This window comes from Anomalospiza imberbis, unplaced genomic scaffold (assembly GCF_031753505.1).
Source record: "Anomalospiza imberbis isolate Cuckoo-Finch-1a 21T00152 unplaced genomic scaffold, ASM3175350v1 scaffold_814, whole genome shotgun sequence".
In the NCBI taxonomy this organism is placed as follows: domain Eukaryota; kingdom Metazoa; phylum Chordata; class Aves; order Passeriformes; family Viduidae; genus Anomalospiza; species Anomalospiza imberbis.
In genome coordinates, this window is record NW_027100431.1 from 245 (window position 1) to 25,928 (window position 25,684).

Sequence of the window (25,684 nt, forward strand, 5' to 3'; positions counted from 1 at the left end):
ACCAGCCCCGGGACGAGCACCGGGACGAGCCCCGGGACGGGCACCGGGACGAGCACCGGGACGAGCCCCGGGCCGGGCACCGGGACGGGCCCCGGGACGAGCCCCGGGCCGGGCACCGGGACGGGCACCGGGACGGGCACCGGGACGAGCCCCGGGCCGGGCACCGGGACGAGCCCCGGGACGGGCACCGGGACAGGCACCGGGACGAGCCCCGGGACGAGCACCGGGACGAGCCCCGGGCCGGGCACCGGGCCGAGCCCCGGGACGAGCCCCGGGCCGGGCCCCGCTGTCGCCTCCGCGTCCCCTCACGCGTCCAGCAGGTCCCGCACGGCCGGGTGCGCCCCGTCCCGCGGCTGCGGCCCCTGGCATCGCGGAGGGCAGCGAGGCCCGGCTGCCGGCGCAGGAGGAGGGCACAGAGCTCGCGGTGCCCCTGCTCGGCCGCCTGGGGGGCACCGGTGTCACCGCCGCGGGGAGCCGAGAGCCACCCCCGGGAGGAGAAGCCCCGTGCCCCCCACCCGGTTTGGGCAGGGGGTGCCCGCTGTGCCCCCCCCCCACCTGGCATTGGGGTCCCCGCTCGCCCCCCACTCACTTTGGGCAGGGGGTGCCCCCCGTGCCCCCTTTAATTTGGGGAGGGGGATGCCCCCGTGCCCCCTGTGATTTGGGGAGGGGGTGGCCCCCATGGCCCCCTTTAATTTGGGGAGGGGGCTGCCCCCGTGCCCCCCACCTGGCACTGGGGTCCCCCTGTGCCCCCCCTCTAATTTGGGCAGGGGGTGCCCCCCATGGCCCCCTTTAATTTGGGGAGGGGGCTGCCCCCGTGCCCCCCACCTGGCACTGGGGTCCCCCTGTGCCCCCCCTCTAATTTGGGCAGGGGGTGCCCCTTATGCCCCCCATAATTTGGGCAGGGTGTGCCCCTGCGCCCCCTCTAATTTGGGTACGGGCATCCCCCGTGCCCCGCCCCGCGCCCCTAATTCGGGCCCGGTGCCCCCCCCCGGGGCTCTCCCGGTTCTCCCCCCGGCCCCGGGGCGCCCCCGGCGTGCCCACCTTGTGCAGGCCGGTTCTGCCGTCGCCGTCGGCGGCCGCGGGGTCGGCTCCGTGTGCCAGCAGCAGCTCGGTGACGGCGCGGTGCCCGCAGAAGCAGGCGCGGTGCAGCGGCGTGGCACCGCCGGGGGTGCGGGCATCGCACGGGGCGCCGCGCTCCAGCAGCAGCCGGCACACGCCCAGGTGCCCGTTCCGGCTGGCGTAGTGCTGCGGGCACGGCGGCTGCCTCAGGGCTGCCCGGGACCGGGGCGGCACCGACCCCCGGGACCACCGGGGCCGGGGCGGGACCGACCCCCGGGGCAAGGGCGGGACCGACCCCCGGGACCACCGGGGCCAGGGCGGGACTAACCCCCGGGACCCCCGGGGCCAGGGCGGGACCGACCCCCGGGGCCGGGGCGGGACCGACCCCCGGGGCTGGAGCGGGACCGACCCCCGGGACCACCGGGGCCAGGGCGGGACCGACCCCCGGGACCACCGGGACCAGGGCGAGACCGACCCCCGGGACCAGGGCGGGACTAACCCCCGGGGCCAGGGCGGGACCGACCCCCGGGACCACCGGGACCAGGGCGGGACCGACCCCCGGGGCAAGGGCGGGACCGACCCCCGGGACCACCGGGGCCAGGGCGGGACCGACCCCCGGGACCCCCGGGGCCAGGGCGGGACCGACCCCCGGGACCCCCGGGGCAAGGGCGGGACCGACCCCCGGGACCACCGGGGCCAGGGCGGGACCGACCCCCGGGGCAAGGGCGGGACCGACCCCCGGGACCCCCGGGACCGGGGCGGGACCGACCCCGGGACCCCCGAGACCAGGGCGGGACCGACCCCCGGGACCCCCGGGGCCAGGGCGGGATCGACCCCCGAGACCACCAGGACCAGGGCGGGACCGACCCCCGGGACCCCCGGGGCCAGGGCCGTGCCCCCTGTTCGGAGCGACACCAAAGACCCCCGTGCCCTCCGTGCCCCTCGTACCCGGTCAGGACCCCCGGTGCCCCCGGTGTACCGGGGCCGTGTACCCGGTCAGGACCGACGCACCCCGCCCGTGCCCCCGTGTGCCCGGTCAGGACCCCCGGTGTCCAGGCCCGTGCCCCCCGGTGCCCCCCGGTGTACCAGGCCCGTGCCCCCCGGTGCCCCCGGTGTACCAGGCCCGTACCCCCCGGTGCCCCCCGGTGTACCAGGCCCGTGCCCCCGGTGCCCCCGGTGTACCAGGGCCGTGTACCCCGCCAGGTCGGGCTCCGCGGGGTCCCCTCGCCGCTCCAGCAGCTGCAGCACCCGCGCCTCGTCCCCGTCCCGCGCCGCCGCCCAGATCCCTGCGGGCAGCGGGGCCGCCTCAGCCACGGACGGAGCCCCGGGCCCTGCCCGGTACCGGTACCCCCGCCCGGAGCCCCCCGGTACCGGAACCCCAGCCCGGAGCCCTCCCGGTACCGGAACCCCAGCCCGGAGCCCTCCCGGTACCGCTGCTCCAGCCCGGCCCGTGCCCGCTCCGCCACCCCAAGCCCTGCGCAGAGTCCCCGGTGCCCCTCCGGTCCCGGGTAGCCCACACCGCCGGGAGCGGAGACCCGGAGCCCTCCCGGCCCCGGAGCCCCCCGGACCCCGCTCGAAGTCCATCTCGGACAGGCTCTGGTGCACGCTGGGCACGGCCGCGCGGCCCGGGCAGCACGGAGCGGGCATCGCCGCCCGGCCCGGGCAGCACGGAGCGGGCGGCGAGCGGCGACCACCGGCCATGGCACCGGCGGCGCTGGGCGACGGACCGGAGAGAGCCGAGCGCAGGCGGAAAGGACCGAGGAGAGGCGGAAAGGACCGAGGAGAGGCGGAAAGGACCGAGGAGAGGCGGAAAGAGCCGAGGACAGGCGGAAAGGGCCGAGGAGAGGCGGAAAGGACCGAGGAGAGGCGGAAAGGACCGAGGAGAGGCGGAAAGGACCGAGGAGAGGCGGAAAGGACCGAGGAGAGGCGGAAAGAACCGAGCGCAGGCGGAAAGGACCGAGGAGAGGCGGAAAGAACCGAGCGCAGGCGGAAAGGACCGAGCGCAGGCGGAAAGGACCGAGCGCAGGCGGAAAGGGCCGAGCGCAGGCGGAAAGGGCCGAGGAGAGGCGGAAAGAACCGAGCGCAGGCGGAAAGAACCGAGGAGAGGCGGAAAGAACCGAGGAGAGGCGGAAAGAGCCGAGGGGAGGCGGAAAGGGCCGAGGGGAGGCGGAAAGGGCCGAAAGAGGATGAAGAGGGCCGGAAAATGCCGAAGGAAACCGAAAAGGGCCGAGCGCAGCCGAAGGACGCCGCTCCCCCACCGCTCCGGCGCATGCGCGCTCTCCACACGCGGCGCCGCCGCCAGGACCCGGGTTCGTCCCCCCGCAAATTTTGGGGGTCCCCAAGCCCCACCCCCACCAGCAACGGCAGCCACAGGGCTCCAGCTCCCCAATTTGGGGAGGGGGGTCCCAAGGTCCTTCCCCCACTCGGGGTTCCCAGGGGTCACCCCCGGGCCTTTATGGGGTCCCCGAGGTGGGGGTCCCCAGTAGCAATGGGGGTCCCCCAGCAGTAATGGGGGTCCCCCAGCAGCAGTGGGGGTCCCCCAGTAGCAATGGGGTCCCCAGCAGCAGTGGGGTTCCCCAGCAGTAATGGGGGTCCCCAGCAGCAATGGGGGTCCCCCAGCAGCAATGGGGGTCCCCGAGGTGGGGGTCCCCCAGCAGCAGTGGGGGTCCCCCAGTAGCAATGGGGGTTCCCCAGCAGTAATGGGGGTCCCCAGCAGCAATGGGGGTCCCCCAGCAGCAATGGGGGTCCCCAGCAGCAATGGGGGTCCCCAGTAGCAATGGGGGTCCCCCAGCAGCAGTGGGGGTCCCCAGGAGCAATGGGGGTCCCCAGCAGTAATGGGGGTCCCCAGCAGCAGTGGGGGTCCCCAGGAGCAATGGGGGCCCCCTGCAGCAATGGGGGTCCCCAGCAGCAGTGGGGGTCCCCAGCAGTAATGGGGATCCCCAGTAGCAATGGGGGTCCCCCAGCAGCAATGGGGATCCCCAGCAGCAATGGGGGTCCCCCAGCAGTAATGGGGGTCCCCCAGCAGCAATGGGGGTTCCCAGTAGCAGTGGGGGTCCCCGAGCTGGGGGTCCCCAGCAGCAGTGGGGGTCCCCCATTAGCAATGGGGGTCCCCCAGCAGCAATGGGGGTCCCCCAGCAGCAGTGGGGGTCCCCCAGTAGCAATGGGGGTCCTCAGCAGCAATGGGGGTCCCCAGCAGCAATGGGGGTCCCCCAGCAGCAGTGGGGGTCCCCAGTAGCAATGGGGGTCCCCAGCAGCAATGGGGGTCCCCCAGTAGCAGTGGGGGTCCCCCTCCCCTATCTTGGGGTGTCCCGCAGGTCCCTCCCCTGTTTTGGGGTGTCCTTGGCCTCCCCCTCCCCGATCTTGGGGTGTCCTGGAGGTCGCTCTCTTATACAGGGGCGTCCTGGGGAGGGGGGGGTCCTCCCGGCTGAATTTTGGGGTATCCCTGGGCTCCCCCTCCCCGACCTTGGGGTCTCCTTGAGGTCCCCCTCCCCAGTACTGGGGTGTCCCGGAGCCCCCTCCCCTATACTGGGGTGTCCTTGGGTTCCCCCTCCCCAGTATTGGGGTGTCCCGGAGCCCCCTCCCCCATATTGGGGTGTCCTTGGGTTCCCCCTCCCCGATTTTGGGGTATCCCTGGGCTCCCCCTCCCCGACCTTGGGGGTCTCCTTGAGGTCCCCCTCCCCAGTTCCGGAGTGTCCCGGAGCCCCCTCCCCAGTACTGGGGTGTCCCGGAGCCCCCTCCCCTGTATTGGGGTGTCCTCCCCGATTTTGGGGTGTCCCGGAGCCCCCTCCCCGACCTTGGGGGTCTCCTTGAGGTCCCCCTCCCCAGTACTGGGGTGTCCCGGAGCCCCCTCCCCTATATTGGGGTGTTCCGGAGCCCCCTCCCCTCTATTGGGGTGTCCTCCCCGATTTTGGGGTGTCCCGGAGCCCCGTCCCCCATATTGGGGTGTCCTTGGGTTCCCCCTCCCCGATTTTGGGGTGTCCCGGAGCCCCGTCCCCCATATTGGGGTGTCCTTGGGTTCCCCCTCCCCGATTTTGGGGTGTCCCGGAGCCCCCTCCCCCATATTGGGGTGTCCTTGGGTTCCCCCTCCCCGATTTTGGGGTATCCCTGGGCTCCCCCTCCCCGACCTTGGGGTCTCCTTGAGGTCCCCCTCCCCAGTACTGGGGTGTCCCGGAGCCCCTTCCCCTATATTGGGGTGTCCCGGAGCCCCCTCCCCTGTATTGGGGTGTCCTCCCCGATTTTGGGGTGTCCCGGAGCCCCCTCCCCTATACTGGGGTGTCCTTGGGTTCCCCCTCCCCGATTTTGGGGTATCCCTGGGCTCCCCCTCCCCGACCTTGGGGGTCTCCTTGAGGTCCCCCTCCCCAGTTCTGGGGTGTCCCGGAGCCCCTTCCCCTCTATTGGGGTGTCCCGGAGACCCCTCCCCTGTATTGGGGTGTCCTCCCCGATTTTGGGGTGTCCCGGAGCCCCCTCCCCGACCTTGGGGGTCTCCTTGAGGTCCCCCTCCCCGATTTTGGGGTGTCCCGGAGCCCCTTCCCCTATATTGGGGTGTCCCGGAGCCCCCTCCCCTGTATTGGGGTGTCCTCCCCGATTTTGGGGTGTCCCTGGGGTCCCCCCCCGCCCCCAGCCCCATTTCCCAGGGCCCTGACCCCGTTCCCAGCCCCCTCCCCCATTTCCGGCGCTGTTCCCAGCGGAGCCTCCCCGGGGAGGGGAGGGGGAGCCCGGCCCGGCCCCCCCGCCTGGGAACGGCTCCGCTTTTATCCTTTTTTAGCCCCGCTGGAGATTTTCCATGAGCTCAGCACCGGGGGGGGGGTGGGAGAGCTCAAAACCTCAAGCAAAACTTCCCCAAAACTTCCCCAAAACTCCCCGAAGCTTCCCCAAAACCTCCCCCAAAAATTCCTCCAAAACTCCCCTAAAACCTCCCCCAAACTCCCCCAAAACCTCCCCCAAAACCTCCCAAAAACTTCCCCAAAACCTCCCCCAAAAATTCCCCAAAAATTCCCCCAAAACTCCCCTAAAACCTCCCCCAAAACTCCCCAAAACCTCCCCCAAAAATTCCCCAAAACCTCCCCCAAAAATTCCCCTAAAACTCCCCTAAAACCTACCCCAAACTTCCCCAAAACCTCCCCAAAACTCCCCAAAGCTTCCCCAAAAACTCCCCCAAAAATTCCCCCAAAACTCCCCTAAAACCTCCCCCAAAAATTCCCCCAAACTTCCCCAAAACTCCCCAAAACTTCCCCAAAAACTCCCCCAAAAATTCCCCAAAACCTCCCCTAAAACCTCCCCAAAACCTCCCCCAAAACTCCCCAAAACCTCCCCCAAAAACTCCCCCAAAAATTCCCCAAAACCTCCCCCAAAAACTCCCCCAAACTCCCCCAAAATTCCCTCAAAACCTCCCCAAAACTCCCCTAAAACCTCCCCAAAACTTGCCCAAAACCTCCCCCATAAATTCCCCAAAATCTCCCCCAAAATTTCCCCAAAAACTCCCCCAAAACCTCCCCCAAACTCCCCCAAAATTCCCCCAAAACCTCCCCAAAAATTCCCCAAAACCTCCCCAAAATCTCCCCCAAAAACTCCCCAAAAACTCCCCTAAAACCTCCCCCAAAATTCCCCCAAAACCTCCCCAAAAATTCCCCAAAACCTCCCCCAAACTCCCCCAAAATCTCCCCCAAAACTCCTCCAAAAAGTCCCCAAAACCTCCCCCAAAATTCCCCCAAAACCAAAATCTCTCCCAAAATCCCCCCAGAAAAAGAGAAAAAATCCCCAGGATTCGTTTTTGGATTTTTTTGGTTTTTTTTTTTTTTCGGAAGTCTTTTTATTACGAATATAAAAATACTCAGGTATTTACAACAAATAAATATATTTCGGTACCAAATAAATTACAGCGGGGTGGGGCTGATACAAAACGGGGCGGGGGGCGTGCAGGGGTTGGGGACGGGACGGGGACACCGGGGGGCAAAGTGCCAGGGCAGGGCAGGGACAGAGCCCTGGCACGGGGGGCACGGGGGGCACGGAGGGAGGGAGGGGGGCAGATAGAAAAACCTCAGGGAGAAAAACCCGAAACGAGCCCAAAAAAATCGTCCCGAGGGCACCGGGCGGGCACCGGGCGTCCCCAAGTCTGTCCCTGCGTGGGGACACTGTACCGAAGGCGCTGGCACCGCCAGTGGCACGGCTGGGTGGCGGCGGTGCCAGGGTGCCAGCCCTGTCCCCGGGGCGGGCGCCCAAGTGACGGTCCTGGGTGCCAGGGCGGCGGTGCCACCCCCTGGGTGCCAGCCCTGTCCCCGGGGCGGGCGCCCAAGTGACGGTCCTGGGTGCCAGGGCGGCGGTGCCACCCCCTGGGTCCCCAGGGCGGGCGCCCAAGTGACGATCCTGGGTGCCAGGGCGGCGGTGCCACCCCCTGGATGCCAGCCCTGTCCCCGGGGCGGGCGCCCAAGTGACGATCCGGGGTGCCAGCGCGGCGGTGCCACCCCCTGGGTGCCAGCCCTGTCCCCAGGGCGGGCGCCCAAGTGACACTCCTGGGTGCCAGCGCGGCGGTGCCACCCCCTGGGTGCCAGCCCTGTCCCCGGGGCGGGCGCCCAAGTGGCGATCCTGGGTGCCAGGGCGGCGGTGCCACCCCCTGGGTGCCAGCCCTGTCCCCGGGGCGGGCGCCCAAGTGGCGATCCTGGGTGCCAGGGCGGCGGTGCCACCCCCTGGGTCCCCAGGGCGGGCGCCCAAGTGACGATCCTGGGTGCCAGGGCGGCGGTGCCACCCCCTGGGTGCCAGCCCTGTCCCCGGGGCGGGCGCCCAAGTGACGGTCCTGGGTGCCAGGGCGGCGGTGCCACCCCCTGGGTCCCCAGGGCGGGCGCCCAAGTGACAATCCTGGGTGCCAGGGCAGCGGTGCCAGGGTGCCAGCCCTGTCCCCAGGGCGGGCGCCCAAGTGATGATCCTGGGTGCCAGGGCGGCGGTGCCACCCCCTGGGTGCCAGCCCTGTCCCCGGGGCGGGCGCCCAAGTGACGGTCCTGGGTGCCAGGGCGGCGGTGCCACCCCCTGGGTGCCAGCCCTTTCCCCGGGGCGGGCGCCCAAGTGACGATCCGGGGTGCCAGCGCGGCGGTGCCACCCCCTGGGTGCCAGCCCTGTCCCCAGGGCGGGCGCCCAAGTGACGATCCTGGGTGCCAGGGCGGCAGTGCCAGCCCTGTCCCCAGGGTGGGCGCCCAAGTGACGATCCTGGGTGCCAGCGCGGCGGTGCCACCCCCTGGGTGCCAGCCCTGTCCCCGGAGCAGGCGCCCAAGTGACGATCCTGGGTGCCAGGGCGGCGGTGCCACCCCCTGGGTGCCAGCCCTGTCCCTGGGGCGGGCGCCCAAGTGACGATCCTGGGTGCCAGGGCGGCGGTGCCACCCCCTGGGTGCCAGCCCTGTCCCCGGGGCGGGCGCCCAAGTGACGATCCTGGGTGCCAGCGCGGCGGTGCCACCCCCGAGGCAGATACCGGTGCCGAGGTGACAATCCTGTCCCCAAGGTGGGCACTGGTGCCAGACGCTGGCACTGAGGTGGCACTCCTGTTCCCAGGGTGGGTACCGGGGTGACACTGCTGTCACCGAGGTGGGTGCTGGCGTGACAATCCTGTCCCCAAGGTGGGCACCAGTGCCAGCCCATCAGCCCCCAAGGTGGGCACTGGCACTGGGGTGATGCTGGGCAGATCCTGCGGTGACCCTGCCGTCCCCAGGGCTGGTACCAGCGTGGCAATCCTGTCCCCAAGGCGGGTGCCAGTGCCAGGTGTCCATCTCCAGCTGGGTGCCGATGCCAGGCGCCCGTCCCGAGCCAGGTCCTGGTGCCAGGTGTCCATCATGAGCCAGGTCCTGGTGCCAGGCGTCCATCACGAGCCAGGTCCTGGTGCCAGGCGTCCATCACGAGCCAGGTTTTGGTGCCAGCTGCCCATCCCCAGCCGGGTTTTGGTGCCAGGCACCCATCCCCAGCTGAGTTCTAACGCCGGGCTTCCATCCCCAGCCGGGTTTTGGTGCCAGCCGCCCGTCCCCGGCCGGATCCCGACGCCAGCTCTGCCGCGCCCGCTCCGCGGGACCCGCGCCGGCTCCCGGAGCCGAGGCGGGCGCCGCTCACACCGACGACTCCTCGGGGTTGGAGTCGGGCAGGGGCTGGCGCTGCTGCAGCTTGCGCCGCAGCTCCTCGGCCAGGTCGGCGCAGGCCGGGCGCTCCTCGGCGCCCAGCGCCAGGCGGATGTAGCCGTTGGAGGCCGAGCCGCGCAGGGGGCCCAGGTGGATGCGGGTGGGCGAGTGCAGCGGCTGCCCGGGGATGCCGGCGGGCGGCGAGGCGGCGCCGGGGCCGCCGTTGCGGCAGCAGGCGGCGCCGGCCGTGCTGGCGTGGCCGGGCACGATTTTGAGCGAGCCGTCCGAGTAGTAATAACTGGACGGGTCCCAGAGCTTCTCGTCCGAGTCGGAGGCGGCGCTGGGCACGAAGCGCGGGCTGGGCGGCTCCTTGGGCAGCTCGATGGGGTACACCAGGGTGCTCTCGATGGCCTTGGCGCCCTTGCCCAGCTCGTGGCGCAGCCGGCGCCACAGCGACAGCACGGCCAGCAGCAGCAGCAGGCACAGGGCGCCCAGGCACACGGCCAGCGCCCACACGGCGCCCAGCCCGTCCGCCGGCGCCCGCGTCTCCAGCGGCGCCCCCGGGCCGGCCAGCACGGCCACGCGGTACTCCTGGGCGGGCAGGCGGGCGCCCTGCTCCTCGGCCAGGCAGCGGTAGGTGCCGCTGTGCTGGGCGCCCGCGCCGGGCACCACCAGCGCCCGCAGCCGCGCCTCGCCCAGCACCAGCGCCTGCTGGGCCGCCAGCGCCCGGCCCTCGAAGGTCCAGAGGGCGCGCGCCAGGTTGGAGGCCAGGCGGCACGTCAGCACCAGGTCGGTGCCCGCCACCACCGTCACGTTCTTGGGGGTCAGCGGCCCTGAGGGGACGGGGAGGTCAGCGGGGACGGGGCGGGGGGGATCCGTGGGGTGGGGTGGGGTCCAGGGGATGGGGTGGGATCAATGGGATCCATGGGACGGGATCCATGGGACGGGATCCATGGGATGGGATCCATGGGATGGGATGGAATGGGATCCATGGGATGGGATCCATGGGATGGGATCCATGGGATGGGGTGGGATCCATGGGATGGGATCCATGGGATGGGATCCATGGGACAGGATCCATGGGATGGGATCCATGGGATGGGATGGGATCCATGGGATGGGATCCACAGGATGGGATCCATGGGATGGGATGGGATCCATGGGATGGGATCCATGGGATGGGGTGGGATCAATGGGATGGGATCCATGGGATGGGGTGGGATCTGTAGGACAGGATGGGATCCATGGGATGGGATCCATGAGATGGGATGGGATCCATGGGATGGGATGGGATGAGATGAGGTCCATGGGATGGGATCCACGATATGGGATCCATGGGATGGGGTGGGGTGGGATGTGTGGGACGGGATGGGATCCATGGGATGGGATGGGATCCATGGGATGGGATCCATGGGATGGGATCCACGGGATGGGATCCATGGGATGGGATCCATGGGACAGGATGGGATCCATGGGATAGGATCCATGGGATGGGATCCATGGGATGGGATGGGATCCATGGGATGGGATCCATGGGATGGGATCCACGGGATGGGATCCATGGGATGGGATGGGATCCATGGGATGGGATGGGATCCATGGGATGGGATCCATGGGATGGGATGGGATCCATGGGATGGGATCCATGGGATGGGATCCATGGGATGGGATGGGATCCATGGGATGGGATCCATGGGATGGGATGGGATCCATGGGATGGGATGGGATCCATGGGATGGGATGGGATCCATGGGATGGGATCCATGGGATGGGATCCATGGGATGGGATGGGATCCATGGGATGGGATCCATGGGATGGGATCCATGGGATGGGATGGGATCCATGGGATGGGATCCATGGGATGGGATCCATGGGATGGGATGGGATCCATGGGATGGGATCCATGGGATGGGATCCATGGGATGGGATGGGATCCATGGGATGGGATCCATGGGATGGGATGGGATCCATGGGATGGGGTGGCACGGGGCACATGGGATGGCATGGGCACACCCACGTGGCACCAGTCGCGTCTCACCTTGCTTGGCCACCTGTGGCACGGAGCAGGCGCCGGTGTCGGAGCTCAGCACGTCCTGCACCAGGTGGGACCTGCGGGCGGAGGGCACAGTGAGGGGGCACCCGTGGTGCCCCCTCCCCAGGGACCCCCAGGGATCACTGATCCCACCCCAGGCCCTGCACAGACACCCCAAAATCCCAGCCCGGGCATCCCTGGGAACCCTGCACAGACACCCCAAAATCCCACCCCTGGCATCCCTGCACAGACACCCCAAAATCCAACCACTCCTGGACTCCGGCAGCCTCGGGGCCGTGCCCGTTCCCTGGGCAGTGCCCAGCACCCTCTGGGGACAGAACCCTTCCCAAAATCCAGCCCGAGCCTGGCCTGGTTGCCATCCCCGTGCCCTGGTTGCCATCCCTGTGCCCTGGGCGCCATCCCTGTGTTCTGGTTGCCATCCCAGTGCCCTGGTTGCCATCCCTGTGCCCTGGGTGCCATCCCCATGCCCTGGGTGCCATCCCCATGCCCTGGGCACCATCCCCGTGTTCTGGTTGCCATCCCCGTGCCCTGGGCACCATCCCCATGCCCTGGGCACCATCCCCGTGTTCTGGTTGCCATCCCCGTGCCCTGGGTGCCATCCCCGTGCCCTGGGCACCATCCCCGTGCCCTGGGTGCCATCCCCATACCCTGGGCACCATCCCCGTGTTCTGGTTGCCATCCCCGTGTTCTGGGTGCCATCCCCGTGTTCTGGTTGCCATCCCCGTGTTCTGGGTGCCATCCCCGTGCCCTGGGCGCCATCCCCGTGTTCTGGGTGCCATCCCCGTGCCCTGGTTGCCATCCCCGTGCCCTGGGTGCCATCCCCGTGCCCTGGTGCCCCCGGTGCCCGCGGCGCCCGTACCCGTTGTGCCCGTCGGTGCGGACGCAGGCGCTGCCGTTGCGGCTCCAGGCGCAGTAGGGGTCCCGTGCCAGCACGCAGTCGGTGCAGGACTGGTAGCGCCCGCACTCTGCCAGGGGCAGCTGTGCCACCTGCAAGCGGGACCCGGCGAACAGCAGCTTCTGCCAGGGGAGGGGTGGGGAGGGTGGGTGACGCCGCCGGGGGCGGTGGCACCGCGGTGACGCCGCCACCCCCTGGCACGCTCACCTTGGTGCCCGCCAGTACCAGGCTCTCGACGGGCTGCGCCGGCTCGAACACCTGCAGCTCCTCCACCAGGTGGATGCGGGTGCCCAAATCCAGCGCCTTGTGCACCCAGCCGTCACCTGCGGGCGGGCACGGCGGGCGCTCGGCACGGGGCACCCCAGGGCTGGCCACGTGCTGCCCTGTCCCCGTGGTGCCGTGTCTCCTCTGTGCCCTGTCCCCTCTGTGCCCCCTGTCCCCTGGCATCACCTGTGCCAGTGAAGATCGCCTTGTAGGTGGCACTGCCCAGCCCTGCCATGCTGTGCCCCCTGTCCCCTGGCATCACCTGTGCCCTGTGCCCCCTGTCCCCTGGCATTCCCTGTGCCCTGTCCCCTGTCCCCTCTGTCCCCTGGCATTCCCTGTGCCCTGTCCCCTGGCATTCCCTGTCCCCTCTGTCCCCTGGCATTCCCTGTGTCCCTGTCCCCTGTGCCCCCTGTCCCCTGGCATTCCCTGTGCCATGTGCCCTATCCCCTGGCATTCCCTGTCCCCTGTGCCCCCTGGCATTCCCTGTCCCCTCTGTCCCCTGGCATTCCCTGTGTCCCTGTCCCCTGGCATTCCCTGTCCCCTGGCATTCCCTGTCTCCTGCCCCCTGGCATTCCCTGTGCCCTGTCCCCTGTGCCCCCTGTCCCCTGGCATTCCCTGTGCCCTGTCCCCTGGCATTCCCTGTCCCCTCTGTCCCCTTGCATTCCCTGTGTCCCTGTCCCCTGTGCCCCCTGTCCCCTGGCATTCCCTGTCCCTTGGCATCACCTGTGCCAATGAACAGCACCTCGTAGCTGGCATCACCCAGCCTTGTCCCCTGTGCCCCCTGTCCCCTGGCATTCCCTGTGTCCCCTGTCCCCTGGCATTCCCTGTCCCCTCTGTCCCTCCGTCCCTGTCCCCTGGCATTCCCTGTGCCCTGTCCCCTGTGCCCCCTGTTCCTCTGTCCCTGTCCCCTGTGCCCCCTGTCCCCTGGCATTCCCTGTCCCCTCTGTCCCCTGGCATTCCCTGTGCCCTGTGCCCCCTGGCATTCCCTATCTCCTCTGCCCCCTGGCATTCCCTGTGCCCCCTGTCCCCTGGCATTCCCTGTGCCCTATCCTCTGGCATTCCCTGTCCCCTGTGCCCCCTGGCATTCCCTATCTCCTCTGCCCCCTGGCATTCCCTGTGCCCCCTGTCCCCTGGCATTCCCTGTGCCCTATCCTCTGGCATTCCCTGTCCCCTGTGCCCCCTGGCATTCCCTATCTCCTCTGCCCCCTGGCATTCCCTGTGCCCCCTGTCCCCTGGCATTCCCTGTCCCCTGTGTCCCTGTCCCCTGTGCCCCCTGTCCCCTGGCATTCCCTGTGCCCTGTCCCTGTCCCCTGTGCCCCCCGTCCCCTGGCATCACCTGTGCCAATGAAGAGCACCTCGTAGGTGGCCCCGTCCAGCCCTGCCACGCGGTCCACCACGAGCTGGGTGAAGTTGGCATCCCTCTTGAGCAGCAGCGGGCGCCCGCGCTGGGGTGGCACCGGCTCGTCCATCAGCGGGTGCTTCTTGGCGAAGTTGAGCGTGTTGTCGGGCAGCTCCAGAGAGCTGGCAAAGCCGTTCTGCCGGTGCCAGTCCGTGATGCACTGCCGGGAGGGCACGGGGGCACCGTCAGGGCACACGGGGCACTGCCAGGGCACGGGGGCACTGCCAGCGCACATGGGGGCACCGGGGCGGGTCCCAATCCCTCTCAGGAGGGCACAGAGGGCATGTGGATAGAGCCCAGATCCTCTCAGGAGGGCACATGCGATCCCAAATCCCACTCAGGAGGGCACAGATGGATGCCAGCCCCTCAGAGGGCATCACCAGCCCCAGGGATGGATCCCAACCCTCAGAGGGCACCACCAGCCCCGGGGATGGATGCCAACCCTCAAGGATGGATGCCAACCCTTCAGAGGGCACCACCAGCCCCAGGGATGGATCCCAACCCTCAAGGATGGATGCCAACCCCTCAGAGGGCACCACCAGCCCCAGGGATGGATGCTAACCCCTCAGGGATGGATGCCAACCCCTCAGGGATGGATGCCAACCCCTCAGAGGGCACCACCAGCCCCATGGATGGATCCCAACCCCTCAGGGATGGATGCCAACCCCTCGGGGGACACCACCAGCCCCACACCTGGCCCCACCACCCCCAAGGCGGTTGCTGTGCCCGCTCTCACCGCGCCGGGCCGGGGCGTGGGCACCTCGCCCGAGTAGCGCCCCCATTTCTGCGCCTGCTCCCGGTACTCCTTGTAGGGCCCCTCGAAGGCCTTCTTCACCTCCAGGATGGGGTAGCGGCAGATGGCAGAGACGTCCACGTCCCCCCTGCGGGCACACCGGGGGTGGCAGCCAGTGGGCAGCGGGACAAGGCCACCATGGGCACCACAGGCACCAGGACAGGGCCACCATGGGCACCGGGACAAGGCCACCATGGTGGCCATGGGCACCGGGACAATGCCAACATGGGCACCTGGACAAGGCCACCATGGTGGCCATGGGCACCAGGACAATGACAACATGGGCACCTGGACAAGGCCACCATGGTGGCCATGGGCACCAGGACAACGCCACTATGGGCACTGGGACAAGGCCACCATGGGCACCACGGGCAGTGGGACAAGGCCACCATGGGCACCAGGACAACGCCACCATGGGCACCGGGACAAGGCCACCATAGCGGCCACGGGCACCAGGACAATGCCACCATGGCTTCCAGGACATGATCACCATGGATGGGCATCAGGGCAACAGGACAAGGCCACCATGGTGACACCACGGGCACCAGGACAAGACCACCATGGGTACAGGGACAAGACCACCATTGTCACTGGGACAAGGCCACCATGGGCACCAGAACAAGACCACCATGGGTAACAGGACAAGACCACCATGGGTAACAGGACAAGGCCACCATGGGTAACAGGACAAAGCCACCATGGTCAATGGGACCAGGCCACCATGGTCACCAGAACAAGACCACCATGGTCAATGGGACCAGGCCACCATGGTCACCAGAACAAGGCCACCATGGTCAATGGGACAAGACCACCATGGGTAACAGGACAAGGCCACCATGGTCAATGGGACCAGGCCACCATGGTCACCAGAACAAGGCCACCGTGGTCAATGGGACAAGGCCACCATGGTCACTGGGACCAGGCCACCATGGGCACCAGAACAAGGCCACCATGGTCACTGGGACAAGGCCACCATGGTCACTGGGGCCAGGCCACCATGGTCACCAGAACAAGACCACCATGGTCACCAGAACAAGGCCACCATGGTCACTGGGGCCAGGCCACCATGGTCACCAGAACAAGGCCACCATGGTCATTGGGACAAGACCACCATGGTCACCAGAACAAGGCCACCATGGTCACTGGGGCCAGGCCACCATGGTCACCAGAACAAGGCCACCATGGTCATTGGGACAAGACCACCATGGTCACCAGAACAAGGCCACCATGGTCACTGGGGCCAGGCCACCATGGTCACCAGAACAAGGCCACCATGGTCACTGGGGCCAGGCCACCATGGTCACCAAAACAAGGCCACCATGGTCAATGGGACCATGCCACCATGGTCACTGGGGCCAGGCCACCATGGTCACCAGAACAAGGCCACCGCAGTCACTGGGGCCAGGCCACCATGGTCACCAGAACAAGGCCACCATGGTCACTGGGGCCAGGCCACCATGGTCACCAGAACAAGGCCACCATGGGCACCAGAACAAGGCCACCATGGTCATTGGGACAAGACCACCATGGTCACCAGAACAAGGCCACCATGGTCACTGGGGCCAGGCCACCATGGTCACCAGAACAAGGCCACCGCAGTCACTGGGACCAGGCCACCATGGTCACCAGAACAAGGCCACCGTGGTCACTGGGGCCAGGCCCCAGTTGCGTGGGGCCGGCGCGGGCACGGCGGGCACTCACCAGCGGGCCTGGAAGACGCCGAAGAAGGCGGTGTCCTGCCAGCGGGCACCGGGCAGGGTGAACACGGCCTGCAGGCGGTTGAAGTGCAGCTGCTGCTCGGGCGCCGAGCACACCAGGCGCGCCTTCAGGAACGACGTCCACTTCTTCTGCAGCGTCCGCGCGCCGCCCACGTCCCCCTGGCGGGGACAGCGCACTGTGGGCACCGCGGGCGCCGGGACACAGCCACCGTGGGCAGCGTGGTGACCACGGGCACCAGGACAGGGCCATCGTGGTGACCACTGGGACTGGGACACAGCCACTGTGGGCACCCCACAGGCACTGGGAAATGGCCACGGTGGGCACCATGGGCACCAGGACACAGCCACCATTGTGACCGTGGGCACCAGGACAAGGCCACCACAGGCACTGGGACATGGCCATGGTGGGCACCGTGGGCACCAGGACACAGCCACCATTGTGACCGTGGGCACCAGGACAAGGCCAACACAGGCACTGGGACATGGCCATGGTGGGCACCATGGGCACCAGGACACAGCCACCATTGTGACCGTGGGCACCAGGACAAGGCCACCACAGGCACTGGGACATGGCCATGGTGGGCACCGTGGGCACCAGGACACAGCCACCATTGTGACCGTGGGCACCAGGACAAGGCTACCAGAGGCACTGGGACATGGCCACGGTGGGCACTGTGGGCACCAGGACACAGCCACCATTGTGACCGTGGGCACCAGGACAAGGCCACCACAGGCACTGGGACATGGCCACGGTGGGCATTGTGGGCACCAGGACACAGCCACCATTGTGACCGTGGGCACCAGGACAAGGCTACCAGAGGCACTGGGACATGGCCATGGTGGGCACCACAGGCAACAGGACAGGGCCACCGTGGTGACCATGGGCACCAGGACAGGGCCACCGTGGTGACCATGAGCACCAGGACAGGGCCACCATGGTGACCATGGGCACCACAGGCAACAGGACAACGCCACCATGGGCAATGGGACATGGCCAGCATGGTGACCATGGGCACCAGCACATGGCCAGCATGGTGACCATGAGCACCAGGACATGGCCACCGTGGTGACCATGGGCACCAGGACATGGCCAGCATGGTGACCATGGGCACCAGGACATGGCCACCGTGGTGACCATGGGCACCAGGACATGGCCAGCATGGTGACCATGGGCACCAGGACATGGCCACCGTGGTGACCATGGGCACCAGGACATGGCCAGCATGGTGACCATGGGCACCAGGACAGGGCCACCATGGTGACCATGGGCACCAGGACATGGCCAGCATGGTGACCATGGGCACCAGGACATGGCCAGCATGGTGACCATGGGCACCAGGACAGGGCCAGCATGGTGACCAAGGGCACCAGGACAGGGCTACCGTGGTGACCATGGGCACCAGGACATGGCCAGCATGGTGACCACTGGCACTGGGACAAGGCCACCATGGGCACCAGGACAAGGCCACCATGGTGACCAGGACAAGGTACCCTGCAGACCCGTGCCACCACCTGCTCGGCGTAGCACTCCTCCCCATGCCCAACCCCACGACCTCCAACAGCTCAGGGCGTGTCCCCAGGTGTGCCCAGGTGTGCCCAGGCGTACCTTGCAGACCCGTGCCACCCGTGCCACCACCTGCTCGGCGTAGCAGTCGTACTCGACGGCGCGCTCGCTGAAGAAGAAGTAGACCTTGTCGTCGTCGCCGCTGCCGCTGCCCGCGCTCTCGGGCACGAAGGCCGACGCCACGAAGTGAGGCTCTGCAAAACCACCTGGTCACACCCGTGCCCTCCCCGTGTGCCCCGTGCCCTCCCCTGTGCCCTGCGTGTGCCCACCGTTGAGCCACGAGGTCAGGTACTCGGTCTTCATGGAGTAGTGCGGGCCCAGGTTGCGCAGGATGACGGGCTCCGTGCCCAGGAAGTTGTTGAAGGTGGCAGAGTAGAGCTCCCCATCTGTGAGGGAGGTGTTTAAGGGGGGTGGCGGGCACGGGTGGCACCCCTCCCCAGAAGTGGCCCCAGACGTGTCACCTACCCACGATGAGGCCGGTGTGGCCCTTGGTGGGGTCGTAGGGACATTTGCCTTTGCCGTCCTCGAATGCCACCGGGTCCAGGGTGAAGCCGGAGAGCTCCTGGGGGGGCACGGGTGGCACTGGGTCATGTCCGTGCCACCCAGACAGGCCCCAGGGACGTGGACACCCTGCAGGTGACCCTCCTGGGCACAGGGACAGCGCGGAGCCACCCCGGGCCACCCTCCTGGGGACAGGGACACCCTTGGATGAGGGACAGGGACACCCTTGGATGAGGGATGGGGACAGTCCTGGATGGTCCTTCTGAGATGGGGACATCCCTGGATGATCCTCCTGGGGACAGGGACAGCCCTGGATGAGGGGCAGGGACATCCCTGGATGGTCCTTCTGAGATGGGGACATCCCTGGATGGTCCCCCTGGGGACAGGGACAGCCCTGGATGAGGGGCAGGGACACCCTTGGATGGTCCTTCTGAGATGGGGACAGCCCTGGATGATCCTCCTGGGGACAGGGACATCCCTGGGCAACCCTTCTGAGCACAGGGACAGTCCTGGATGAGGGACAGGGACATCCCTGGATGGTCCTCCTGGGGACAGGGACAGCCCTGGATGAGGGGCAGGGACATCCCTGGATGGTCCTTCTGAGATGGGGACATCCCTGGATGGTCGTCCTGGGGACACGGACATCCCTGGATGGTCCTCCTGGGGACAGGGACATCCCTGGACCACTCTGGGGACAGGGACCCCTCCAAGATGACATCAGGGACTGTTCCTGTCCCAGAAGGATCATCTGGAGGTGCCCCTGTCCCTCACCCAGGGGTGTCCCTGTCCCTGATGACCCATCTGGGCCACCTCAAGTGCACAGGAGACACCCCCATCCTGCCCTCACAGCTACAAAACCACCTTCAACGCCACCCCTGGGGACAGGGCCACCCCTGGGGACAGAGCCACGTCCCCGGGGAGGGCAGGGGACATTGGGGACACCCTCAACCTGGTATCACAGACACGAAACCACCCTAAATGCCACCCCCTGGACATTGGGGACAGCCTCAACCTGGTATCACGGACACGAAACCACCCTAAATGCCACCCCTGGGGACAGGGCCACCCCTGGGGACAGAGCCACGTCCCCGGGGAGGGCAGGGGACATTGGGGACACCCTCAACCTGGTATCACAGACACGAAACCACCCTAAATGCCACCCCCTGGACATTGGGGACAGCCTCAACCTGGTATCACGGACACGAAACCACCCTAAATGCCACCCCCTGGACATTGGGGACAGCCTCAACCTGGTATCACAGACATGGAACCACCCTAAATGCCACCCCTGGGGACAGGGCCACCCCTGGGGACAGAGCCACGTCTCCAGGGAGGGCAGGGGACATTGGGGACAGCCTCAACCTGGTATCACAGACACGAAACCACCCTAAATGCCACCCCTGGGGACAGGGCCACATGCCCAGGGAGGGCAGGGGACATTGGGGACCCGGATTTGGGACCCCACTCACGATGTAGGTGCACTTGGGCTGGAAGGCGTAGGTGCCGCAGGCGTACAGGTGGGAGCTGTTGTAGCTCTGCAGGAAGCGCACGTAGTTGAAGCAGTCGGTCTGGGAGGGGACACAGGGGACATTATTGGGGACAAGGGACAAGGGATGTGGCACTGGGAAAGCGGCACGGTGAAGGAGTGGGGACAAGGGACACGGCACAGGGACAGTGGCACGGGACAGGAGTGGGGACAAGGGACACTGCACAGGGACAGGGGCACGGGACAGGAGTGGGGACAAGGGACACTGCACAGGGACAGGGGCACGGGACAGGAGTGGGGACAAGGGACACGGCACGGGGACAGTGGCACAGGACAGGAGTGGGGACAAGGGACATGGCACGGGGACAGTGGCACAGTAAAAGAGGGGGGACAAGGGACACTGCACGGGGACAGTGGCACAGTAAAGGGATGGGGACAAGGGACATGGCACGGGGACAGGGGCACGGGACAGGAGTGGGGACAAGGGACACGGCACAGGGACAGTGGCACAGTAAAGGGGTGGAGATTCTGAGTGTGGGGACAAGGGACACGGCACGGGGACAGCGGCACGGTGAAGGAGTGGGGACAAGGGACACGGCAGAGGGACAGTGGCACAGGACAGGAGTGGGGACAAGGGACACGGCACAGGGACAGCGGCACGGTGAAGGAGTGGGGACAAGGGACACGGCAGAGGGACAGTGGCAGTAAAGGGGTGGGGGTTCTGAGTGTGGGGACAAGGGACACGGCAGAGGGACAGTGGCACAGGACAGGAGTGGGGACAAGGGACACTGCACAGGGACAGGGGCACAGTAAAGGGATGGGGACAAGGGACACGGCACAGGGACAGTGGCACAGGACAGGAGTGGGGACAAGGGACACGGCACAGGGACAGTGGCACAGGACAGGAGTGGGGACAAGGGACACGGCACAGGGACAGTGGCACAGGACAGGAGTGGGGACAGGGGACACTGCACAGGGACAGGGGCACAGTAAAGGGATGGGGACAAGGGACACGGCAGAGGGACAGTGGCACAGGACAGGAGTGGGGACAAGGGACACGGCACAGGGACAGTGGCACGGGATAGGAGTGGGGACAAGGGACATGGCACGGGGACAGTGGCACGGGACAGGGATAATGGACAGCAGGCACTGCCACCACATAGGGACAAGGGGAATGTGGCACAGCACGGGGACACAGGGACAGGGACCCTGGAGCTGGCACGGCACAGGGACACAGAACATGGCACAGGGACACAGGGACAGGGATGCTGGAGCTGGCACGGGGACACAGAACATGACACAGGGACACAGGGACAGGGATGCTGGAGCTGGCACGGCACGGGGACACAGAACATGGTACAGGGACAGGGCCCCTGGAGCTGGCACAGGGACACAGAACATGGCACGGGGACACAGGGACAGGGACCCTGGAGCTGGCATGGCACAGGGACACAGAACATGACACAGGGACAGGGCCCCTGGAGCTGGCACGGCACAGGGACACAGAACATGGCACAGGGACACAGGGACAGGGATGCTGGAGCTGGCACGGGGACACAGAACATGACACAGGGACACAGGGACAGGGATGCTGGAGCTGGCACGGCACGGGGACACAGAACATGGTACAGGGACAGGGCCCCTGGAGCTGGCACAGGGACACAGAACATGGCACGGGGACACAGGGACAGGGACCCTGGAGCTGGCATGGCACAGGGACACAGAACATGACACAGGGACAGGGCCCCTGGAGCTGGCACGGCACGGGGACACAGAACATGGCACAGGGACACAGGGACAGGGACCCTGGAGCTGGCACGGCACAGGGACACAGGGACAGGGATGCTGGAGCTGGCACGGCACGGGGACACAGAACATGGCACAGGGACAGGGCCCCTGGAGCTGGCACGGCACGGGGACACAGAACATGGCACAGGGACACAGGGACAGGGACCCTGGAGCTGGCACGGCACAGGGACACAGGGACAGGGATGCTGGAGCTGGCACGGCACGGGGACACAGAACATGGCACAGGGACAGGGCCCCTGGAGCTGGCACGGCACGGGGACACAGAACATGGCACGGGGACACAGGGACAGGGACCCTGGAGCTGGCACGGCACAGGGACACAGGGACAGGGATGCTGGAGCTGGCACGGCACGGGGACACAGAACATGGCACAGGGACAGGGCCCCTGGAGCTGGCACGGCACGGGGACACAGAACATGGCACAGGGACACAGGGACAGGGACCCTGGAGCTGGCACGGCACAGGGACACAGGGACAGGGATGCTGGAGCTGGCACGGCACGGGGACACAGAACATGGCACAGGGACAGGGCCCCTGGAGCTGGCAGGGGGCCCCAAAACCCCCCAGCACCCCGTGCCCACCTGGTTATTCTTGCCCTTCTGCACGCACTCCGCCTTCTTCTCCACGGGCGCCTCCCAGGAGATCTGGGGGTGGCACAGGGGTCAGGGGCAGGCAGGGCACCCCCCACCCCAAACCCTGCCCGTTTTTGGGGTCCTCACCGCCGCCTTGAGCTCCACGGTGCCCGTGGCCAGGGCGAACACGGCCTCGCGGGCACCCACGTAGAGCAGCGCCTCGGCCTCGTCCAGCGTCAGCGTCAGGTAGTGAGAGACCCCGCCCTGGGAGAAACGCTTGGCAGTGTCCTGCAGCTCTGTGGGGACAGGGGACAGCGGGCTGGGACCCCACACACTGTGGGGACACCGGGCTGGGACCCCACAGACTGTGGGGACACCGGGCTGGGACCCCACAGACTGTGGGGACAGGGGACACCAGGCTGGGACCCCACAGACTGTGGGGACACCAGGCTGGGACCCCACAGACTGTGGGGACAGGGGACACTGAGCCAGGACCCCACAGCTCTATGGGGACATGGGGACCTCACCATGCAGCTCTGTGGGGACACCGTGCTGGGACCACCCTCCCCCCACAGCTCTGCGGGGACACGGGGACCCAGGGCAGGGACCCCCGGGGCACCCCCGCCCCCGCCGGCCACCCCTGGCCCCGTGGCACACAAAGGTCCCTTTGTCACCGAACACAGTGGCCTTTGCAGGGACCCTGCACCCCCCCCGTGCCCCCCGGCCACCCCCGGGCTCCGCAGAAAGGAACCATTGAGGGGACAGCGCCAGGGCCCCGGGCGGGGACAGGGACACGGGGCTGGCACGGCACGGGGGCGGCATGGGGACAGTGGCACGGCTGAGGGTGGGGTCCTGGGCGTGGGGACAGGGGACACGGCATGGGGACAGTGGCACGGGACAGGAGTGGGGACAAGGGACACGGCACGGGGACAGTGGCACAGGAAAGGGTTGGGGACAGGGGACACTGCACGGGGACAGTGGCACAGTAAAGGGATGGGGACAAGGGACACTGCACGGGGACAGTGGCACAGTAAAGGGATGGGGACAGGGGACACGGCACGGGGACAGTGGCACAGGAAAGGGATGGGGACAGGGGACACGGCACGGGGACAGTGGCACAGGAAAGGGATGGGGACAAGGGACACGGCACGGGGACAGTGGCACAGTAAAAGAGGGGGGACAAGGGACACTGCACGGGGACAGTGGCACAGGAAAGGGATGGTGACAGGGGACACGGCACGGGGACAGTGGCACGGAACAAGGATAGAGGACGGGGGCACTGCCACCACATGGGGACAGGAGAATGTGGCACAGCACGGGGACACAGGGCATGGCAGGGGGACAGGGACACTGGAGCTGGCACGACATGGGGACACAGGGTGACAGCACAGGGCAGGGACAGAGGCTGCTGGCACAGGACAAGGACAGAACCTCAGGGTGCTGGCAGGGCAGGGGGACGTGGCAGAGGGATGGGGACAGGGGACACAGGGGACATAGCCGAGGGACAGGACAGGATGATGGCAGGGTGTGGGGACAGGAAACGGCAGAGGGATGGGACAAGGGACGTGGCAGGCAGGATGGGACAGGGTGGTGGCAGGGCGTGGACACAGGGGACATGGAGGAGGGACAGGACAAAGGACCTGGCACAGGGATGGGGACAGGGGACAGGGATGGGGACAGGGGACATGGCAAGGGATGGGGACATGGGACAGGGCAGAGAGATGGGGACAAGGGACACGACACAGGGATGGGGACACAGCACAGGGATGGGACAAGGGACACATCAGAGTGATGGGGACAAGGGACACGACACAGGGATGGGGACAAGGGACACATCAGAGAGATGGGGACAAGGGACAGGCACAGGGATGGGACAAGGGACACATCAGAGAGATGGGGACAAGGGACAGGCACAGGGATGGGGACAGGGGACACATCAGAGAGATGGGGACAAGGGACACGACACAGGGATGGGGACAAGGGACACATCAGAGAGATGGGGACAAGGGACACGACACAGGGATGGGACAGGGGACGCATCAGAGTGATGGGGACAAAGGACACAGTACAGGGATGGGGACAAGGGACAGGACAGAGAGAAGGGGACAGAGGACACAGCACAGGGAAGGGACAGGGGACACTGCACAGGGAAGGGACAGGGGACGTGGCAGAGAGACGGGGACAGGGGACACAGCACAGGGATGGGGACAAGGGACACGACACAGGGAAGGGACAGGGGACAGGGCAGATAGACGGGGACAGGGGACACAGCACCGGGCAGTGGCCCCCAGGTGCTGGCACAGGACTGGGGATGGCACATCTGGCACATCCCTGCACGTCCCCCCACAGCCCAGTTTTGGGGACACCCACCCAACCCCGCCGTGCGGACAAACCCTGGGGCTGGGGAGGGACAAAAGCCACCCGACGTGGTGACAGCAGCCACCACCGTGTCGCCCCACAAGCCACCCCTGAACCCCCCACCCCGGGCACTCACCCTCGTAGGGCACAGTCCTCCTGGGCACGGCACTCCACGACGCCCCCGGGGCGCCGGCAGCGCCGGTGGCGGCGGCGGTGACGAGGGCCAGCAGCACGGCGACGACAACAGCCATGGCACCGGGGCGGCGGTGGGGACACCACGGGGTCCCTGCGAGGGGACACGACCACGCCGGGGCCCCGTCAGTGCCACGGGGCAGCGGCGGCGGCGGCGGCGTCACGCGGGCGGCGCGGGCACAAGGCGGCATTGAGGCCGCGGTGTCACGAGGCCGGGGGCACCCCACGCCCCGGGGGACACCCCGAGACACGGAGCAGGAAACGGGGGAGGGGGTGGGTGGGATGGTTGGGGGGGGGGGGGGCCCGGCCGTTTGCCGCCCCCCTCCCCCACCCCACGGCCACGTCCTGCCCGGGACCCCCCGGTGCCCCCGGGGGTGCCCTCGAGGGTGCCCCCGGGGCGGGCAGGATGCGGCTGGGAATTGTTCTGCCCTGCCCGGCGGGAAGCAGGAAGTTGGGGGGGCTCGGGGGGGCCCCCGGTGACGGCTCGGGAAGGATTTCCGGGAGGGTGGGGGCACGGGAAGGGCCGTGGGAATGGGGGACACCCCGGGCGGGCTGCCCGTGGCACGGGCACAGCTGGGGTGGCACGGGCACAGCTGGGGTGGCACGGGCACAGCTGGGATGTCGGGGGCACATCTGGGGTGCCACGGGGGACATCTGGGGTGCCAAAGGCACAGCTGGGGTGCCAGGGACACAGCTGGGGTGTCACGGGCACATTTGGGGTGCCAAGGGCACAGCTGGGGTGCCAGGGACACAGCTGGGGTGTCACGGGCACATTTGGGGTGCCAAGGGCACAGCTGGGGTGCCACGGGCACATTTGGGGTACCAGGGACACAGCTGGGGTGCCAGGGACAGAGCTGGGGTGACACGGGCACATTTGGGGTGCCAGGGACACAGCTGGGGTGCCAGGGACACATCGAGGGCGTCACGGGC

At 67.7% G+C, this 25,684-nt stretch overlaps 2 protein-coding genes across 2 annotated transcripts; both read right to left on the bottom strand.

Annotated features, from left to right (window-relative positions):
- Positions 1–290: 290 nt before the first annotated feature.
- LOC137467828 (ankyrin repeat domain-containing protein 39-like) lies at positions 291–3,313 on the bottom strand. Its single transcript, XM_068179250.1, is given in 5 exon segments — positions 291–355; positions 358–442; positions 1,042–1,245; positions 2,242–2,345; positions 2,628–3,313. Coding segments are annotated over 5 exon segments (576 nt in total). The 5' UTR covers positions 2,761–3,313; the 3' UTR covers positions 291–305.
- Positions 3,314–9,090: 5,777 nt separating this feature from the next.
- LOC137467827 (semaphorin-4C-like) lies at positions 9,091–24,945 on the bottom strand. Its single transcript, XM_068179249.1, has 14 exons — positions 24,699–24,945; positions 22,352–22,500; positions 22,214–22,276; positions 19,807–19,905; positions 18,302–18,398; positions 18,106–18,222; positions 17,879–18,030; positions 16,256–16,431; positions 14,498–14,642; positions 13,699–13,921; positions 12,306–12,421; positions 12,063–12,220; positions 11,189–11,259; positions 9,091–9,982 (listed from the first exon to the last, which is right to left on the bottom strand). The coding sequence occupies exons 1-14, from the start codon at positions 24,943–24,945 to the stop codon at positions 9,141–9,143; spliced, it is 2,655 nt and encodes an 884-aa protein (XP_068035350.1). The 3' UTR covers positions 9,091–9,140.
- Between the last annotated feature and the right edge of the window lie 739 nt (positions 24,946–25,684).